This window comes from Stegastes partitus, unplaced genomic scaffold (genome assembly GCF_000690725.1).
Source record: "Stegastes partitus isolate 25-593 unplaced genomic scaffold, Stegastes_partitus-1.0.2 Scaffold1662, whole genome shotgun sequence".
Classification (NCBI taxonomy): Eukaryota; Metazoa; Chordata; class Actinopteri; family Pomacentridae; genus Stegastes; species Stegastes partitus.
The window spans coordinates 1-6,798 of NW_007579393.1; the positions used below are offsets into that span (position 1 = coordinate 1).

General features: G+C 43.7%; 1 protein-coding gene across 1 annotated transcript in view; it reads right to left on the bottom strand.

Annotated features, from left to right (window-relative positions):
* Window positions 1–154: 154 nt before the first annotated feature.
* Window positions 155–6,798, bottom strand: part of LOC103371871 (transmembrane protein 106C) — a 17,843-nt gene continuing 11,199 nt past the window's right edge. The window contains exons 2-7 of the mRNA XM_008301339.1: window positions 6,662–6,725; window positions 6,425–6,584; window positions 3,805–3,945; window positions 2,584–2,633; window positions 2,429–2,482; window positions 155–1,544 (exon numbers count right to left, since the gene is read on the bottom strand). Of these exons, the coding sequence (XP_008299561.1) occupies window positions 1,400–1,544; window positions 2,429–2,482; window positions 2,584–2,633; window positions 3,805–3,945; window positions 6,425–6,584; window positions 6,662–6,725 (614 nt within the window). The 3' untranslated portion in view covers window positions 155–1,399. The remainder of the gene's footprint in view (window positions 1,545–2,428; window positions 2,483–2,583; window positions 2,634–3,804; window positions 3,946–6,424; window positions 6,585–6,661; window positions 6,726–6,798) is intronic.

The window sequence follows — 6,798 nt, forward strand, 5'->3', positions numbered from 1 at the left end:
ACGAATAATAATAATAATCCGAGCAGTTCCAAGAGGGTCTTCGCACCCTTTTGGGTGCTCGGACCCTAATAATAAATAATAATAATAACAATAATCACAACGGTTACAATAGGGTCCTTGCACTGGTGTGCTCGGACCCTAACAAGCACCAGTGTTCATTAGTCATTTTATTTATTCCCTTTAATAATTTCCAGAACTAGAACCAAAGCATGAAAACAGAAGCTGCATTTTAAAACCACACATAAAATTAGTCCAACAACAGTCCCTTAAAAACTAAAAACCAAACCGCTTATTGCTCCCAGTTTGCACTGCGAACCTGATGAAGTTTCACGTGTTTACTGGTGTGAAAGAAGCTTTTCTAACCCACACATCAGGTGAGTAAATCACACAGGCGGAGGAAAAGGCAACGTGAACATGAGGATGCTGGTCAGCTGCTGCACATCTGGACAGAAAACGCTGAACGCAGATGTTCAGCAGCTCATACTACGAGGTCAGGTGGTGGGAAAATATCATCAAAGCCCTTGATTTCTTATTTTTTGTCACTTAACTTGGAGTGTAAATGATTAAGACCCTTTGAACTCGTGACAAACGAAACATTTCAGTCATAGAAAACCTCCTCTGAGAACATCATTTCCCTCCTGAATCTAAAAAAAAAAAAAAACACTCAGTGTGCTTCGACTTTGCTGAGAGGAGAGAGGTACCGATGAAATAACTTAGCAAGTTCATTTTAAAAATATAAACTCCGTTGTTAACTCGAAAACACAGCAAATAGAAACAAAAGGTGCAAAAACAAGCGATGCGTCCTGAAGCTGCACGTCAAACACAAGCAGCAGGTTGTTTTTTTTTTAAACAAACGTGAGTAGCTTTTGGTCGACACTTGTTCAGACTGAGCTGAGGAATCCTCTTCTTGCTCTCCGACAGCAGGCGGAGCTTTTTCCCTTCAACAAAACACATCTTTCGGTGACGTCGGTCCGTTCTGCTCGCTGGCGGTGACTCACCGAGTCAACATGAATCACCGTCTGCGAGCCTGAAGCAGCACCAACTGCTGAACTTTTGCCCGTTTCGAGTTAGCTCGGGCACTTAAATAAAAACACACAAAAGCAGCTGCAGTGGCAAAAAACTCTCCTGATGAGTTGCTGGAGAAGAGCTTTAGGAGCTGAGTTCACTTGGTGAAGCCTACAAAGGAAAACTACTTGTGAGGCTGTGCAGGTAACACTGAGGCTGTCGGGTCACTTCCTGGTCACACCTTCAGTCGCTCTGTTGCCCAGCAGCAGCTCAACAGTTCCCTCTTCTGCATGTGATTAAAAAAAAAAAGCACCTCTTTGCTGCTGCTGCTGGTTTTTCCTGCAACAAAGAGCAAAATGCATCCTGAAGTGTGCGCTCCTCGGCTGGAAAGGCCTCAGAGCAGCGGGGCGTTGAAGGAGGCCGAGTCCACCGGGCCGGAGCTCTGGAGCTTGGTGGTGTTGGAGCCGCAGTCGATGTAGCGGTACGCCTCCAGGCTGTTCTGGGACGTCCGCACCATGTACGAGGTTTTCACCGACGTTCTGAAGAGAGATGTGAAAGGAAAAACCGAGATTAAAGCTCAGGATGTGGCTGCGGAGGAGGTTTCTGCACCAACCTTCTCACAGCTCGTTAGTGTGACAGCTAACGAGCAGCGGGAGGGAAACTGCACCTGCACAAACTGTGATCTACACAACTTACAATCATAGTTCATTTGTGTAAATTACAATATGAGTGGTAGAGAGTTGGCTAACAAATAGAAGTGCTTGTTCACACGGTTTGACCGAAGGATTGACACCTCGGTGGTTTGTGTGATAACATCATGAGGTTACATGACTGTCGGTGACACTTCAGATGACAATGCTGCTATTTTTACTCATCAAAGCCAGAAATTATTCATTTGTTTGTTTTGCAATGAATTTTTAGTATGTAGTTATTTCTAGTGTGTCAGTGAAGCCTTACAGTTTAATTTTCTTACAAAAAAAAAAGGGGGGGGGGAAATAGTAAAAGCACATTATTATTATTTTTATTTTTCTTATTATTACCGTAACTTCCGGACTATAAGGCGCTTTTCTTTTCACACACTTTGAACGCTGTGGCTTAAACAATGAGATCTTTCTGTGTTCCAACGTGGACGCCTGCAGCTTGTAGACAAATATGGCCTGGATATGCAAACTGGAAAAACTGGTTTCCTTTTTAAAGTTAGCGGGTGCAGCTTACAGTCAGGTGTGCTCAGTAGTCCAGAATTTACGGTATTTCTGCATTCTTCAACAAAATACACTCGTTTCTTAAGTGTTTTTACGGCATGTTTTAGGGCAGAAATGTCGTCATGAGGTGAAAGTTTTTGCAGACTTAACAGCTCAACTTGAGGCTGTGCTAACAATACTACGTATATACTTGTGTTTTTATTAATCAGTCAAACACTTACTGCATGAACACGACGATGTTGTGCACCTTGATGCTGGGCATGGTGCAGAAGGCGCTGGAGGAGACACAAAACAGAAAAAGGTTTTAGAATATCGATGCTTTTGCTTTCTGCTCCTCCTGGTGTGATTTTTGTTTCAGGCTTGTCGGGACACTCACTAGACGTACGGCGCGCTGCTGCCGATGGCCACGCTGACCGTGTAGTTCACCTGCAGCAGACAAAGTTTGACAGGATGTTATTCAGGTGGAAGGAGGAGAAACTTGATGGCACGTATATCTGACAAGCCGAAGCAAATGAGGCGGTTTTTCTACTGAAAGGAGAATTAAAAGACCAGAAGCGTTTAAGTCGGTTTCACAAACATTCCAGTCAGTTCCGTCCGTAAACAAAAATCCTCAAAGTCAGAGCCGCAAAAAGAAGAACTGAAAATACTCAAGTCGTTTCCTGTAAACATGGGGTTCTTTAGATTTGGACAAACGCCACCGGAAAAAAAGAGGAAACGCTCTGGAGGCTATTTTTAGGGGCAGATCCGACGGCGTGTGACGTGCGCTGAAAGAACGTGTCAGCCGGTGCAAACAAACCGTGCAGCTCGCTCTTTGTTCTCGGCTCAACAGAACGCATCAGGAACACACAAAACCTGTCGCACAGCTACCGATGTTGGCTTCGGCCTTTTGATGACAACAGTCAGGATGATAACGTGACGCGAGCTTTAGCAGCAGGAGCAGAGCCGTCTGCAGCCTGTAGCAGGAAGTGGCGTGTTTTATGTAACCACCAGCAGTGTTTACAGTGAAACAAGACACACGTGTGCTATTTTAAAGTATTTACAACCCGCGTGTTGGGGGTTAGATGAGTTAGAGTCCTTATTGGCAGGTTTTACCCACAAATACATAAAAGCTGCTTGTAGAGAATCACCAGTCAAATCTGATAATAAATGTTAAGTTTGGTGGCTTTGCTCTAAAAGGTTATAAATAAGTATTTTATCTCTTACATGTGAAAGTTATTTAAAGCCAGAGTTTGAGGAACCAAGTTAAGGTGCAAGAAGAAAAAAGATGGTGCTGGTATAGGATTAAAAAAAGAGCATTAAAAAGGATAAATAGAGCATAACAGTTAAAAAATAAGCATCCAGGAGGGGAAATGTTTGGACCCAGGAGCTCATCCCACCAGAACTCCTGAACGTATCTCATGCTAATTCATGCTAGCACCAACACGCTAGCCCCCTGCAGCATCCATACGCCTCCTTAATGACAAAACAAACTGTGCTCTTGTGTACAAAAACCCTTCCCAGTTGTTATAAAGCAAAAAAAAACGTGGGTTTTGAAAGGAGAAGCTTGTCTAACGTCTGTGGCAAGGTGTAGGGATATAAAGGTCCGGTTTGGCCCGACCTGGATGGTGCTGAGCGGCTTGATGGTGGTAGCGTTGTCCAGCTGCTGGGTGCCGATCACCGTCCTCATGTAGAGCACCTGGCAGCTGACGCTCTGCACCAGCACCGAGAAGAAGTTGGGGTTGCTGAAGTTGAGCGTGCTCTGATGGGAAGAGAAAAAAAACCAGAGTTAATGAGCATGAAAGGTGCAGAAAACACAGGAACCTGTTGTGTCAAACCGTCCACCAGCTACAGATCATAATTCTTGTTTTTATTTAATCAGCTGCCCTCTGGAGGTCACACACTGTGTTGGGATGAACTGCTTTGTCGTAATGACGCTCCTCAAACGTCCACATTGTGGTTTGTGGAGCAAAATGAGTCCGTTCACCGTCGGCGGTTGAAGCTTGTTCATACTCGCTGGCGACGCTGTGACGTAGCTGCACAGAGGATTGTGGGTAAGAAGAGTCAGAGGAGCGTGCTGGCTTCAAATCAGCAGGTGTGGTAGGAAACCCTGGGACTCTTGGCATGTTGCATTTGACATACTGTGTTTGAAATAAATATTTACAGCTACATGTGCAGCGCTGAACACATTTATTAGAGCACCTGTCTGACGTGTTAAACACTGTGTGTATACATATATAGACCATCCAGCATCATGAAGGGCTTTAATTCACACTCAGCTCTCAGCGTTTGAACAGGAAGGAGGAATTTCAAACTGAATTCACCTTTTTATGCCCAAATCTGAGCCTCTGAACTGATTTTTCTGTTCAGAAATGCAAGTAAATAACTATAATTTGACATCTTAGACAAGAAACAATAATAATAATAATAATAATAATCATAATCATAATCATAATCATAATCATAATAATGATCATGTGCTTTACTATTTTTTCTGGGGTTTTTTGTAAAACAGTAAATCTGAAAATTCCTGGATAACAACAATAATTACATTTTAGCATTAAAAATATGATTTGGGTTAAAGAGCTTCTACACACTGAAACATAACCATAACAAATGATTTGTTCATTCGGGGCAGCTGTGGCATAAAGCTGACACTGGGTGGAGGTCTGATACAGTTTATTTATTTATTCATAGCCTCCCGTTAAAGACGGAAAACAAAAGCTTCAGTCACTGAAATAACGTAAAATTGACAAAAGTAGTAATAAATAAAAATGTAAGAACATCATGACGCTGCTTTTGAATTGTGGTTCAACAGAAATACATTTTTTTTAAAAAGGAAAACACGCATGATTGACCCCATAAACTGAAACCAAAAACAACCCTCTGAGCATTCAGGTGTTTCCTGTAACTCTCAGTCAGACTTGTGCACCTGTTGACAGGTGTTCTGGACCACTGCTCATCAGCAAAGGCCTCTCATTTAACAGTTTTGTTTGTTTTTTCAAATTATTCTTTTCTACCACAGTTCAAAAGCAATGTCTTATTTCCCTAAATTATAATTTAGAAAATTTTTATTTATTATTCTTTTTTCAGTTTCTAGTTATTTGAGTGAATTTTGTGAGTTTTGCTTTTTCTTTATTCTTTAATGGACGGGGATGAAAACATCTGAGGACGACTGTACAGCAGAGAATCAGGCGAGTTAGATTTTTTAAATTTAATTCCTTTGCGCACTAATTAACCGTCTTCTTGCCTTTAGGGGGACAAACTAGATCGTACTCTACGGGATGGAAGCACAGACATCACAACGCAGCCTTTTTGGCTCTTATCCGAATGTGACATCTCACTTTTGTATTTGATGATGTTGCCGAGCAACAGAGGCTCCGCCCACAGGAAGGAAAACAGCAACGGTTCATGTGAACAGCATCGACTTAGACATCACGTCTCCAGAAATACACCCACTGAGGTTACAGGAGGTCGACGGCTGTGAAAAATGTGCATAAAAAACGAGGAAGTGGCAAAAAGCCTGAACATGAAAGTGTTGTTTACGAAACTGCATCTATCCCATAATAAACAACAGTTTCTAGTCGCTGTGTCTCAACGGTTCGTCTGATGCATTTAAAACTTGGCTGGTGGTTTACTGAGGAACCACAGAGGTGCAGTGAGGAGTTTGGAGCAGATCAGATGAGGACTGACTGTTTTTCAGGTCGTCTTTGGCTGCCTGTGGGTGGAGGCCTCGTTGCTGCCATCAAACAGCAAACACATGACATCAGGGATCAAAAGGGCGTCAACATCAGAGCTGATCTCTGATAGCCATGTACAGCACAAACAACAAACTTCCCCTCAGGGTTCACATTTTACACTCTGACGAAGCAGAAAACATGACGGCGTTGACGTTTTATCAGCTGACATGTTTACATCATGTAGCACACAGGAGAGAAAACACAAGCAGTCAGTTGATCTGCAGATTATCTATGGATTTATCGATCTGCTGTCAGGAAGCGGCGAATAATCGCACTGTCCCAGAGTCATCTTGACACTGAAGCTGCTTGTTTAAACTATTCAGTATGACAGAGAAAAGCACGAAGCCTCCACCTCTGAATAGACAGAGCGCGGGAATGTTCGGCATCTCAGCTCGCTCATCAGTCCTCCAAGTAAACACAAACCGCCTGAATGACCCCGTCAGCTCCAGTTTGGGAGGAAAAAACACAAAAACAAGGACGACTTGCTGCACGCAAACCTACCGTCATGTTCATGAGGACCCTGGTGTTGTCGTGGTCGAAGCGCACCGTCACCGAGCGTATCCCGGCGTCCACCACGACCACCGAGCGCGGGAACAGGAAGAAGGCGACCAGCGAGGAGGCCAGCAGGCAGAGCACCACCGACAGCACCACATACTGCTTCCTGCACAACATGCAAACACACGGTCAGCTGATAGTAGAAATGCAGCTTGTTCATCAGGACGTGGTGGTTCTACTCACGTTCTTTGGGGCCGGAGCCGCTGGTCGCTGTACGGGATCAGCGCCACCAGTTCATTGACTTGGCCTGTAAAGGAAGAGACACCAGAACATGAACATCCAACATGCAGCTGGATTTAACATGAAAACCAACTTAAAGG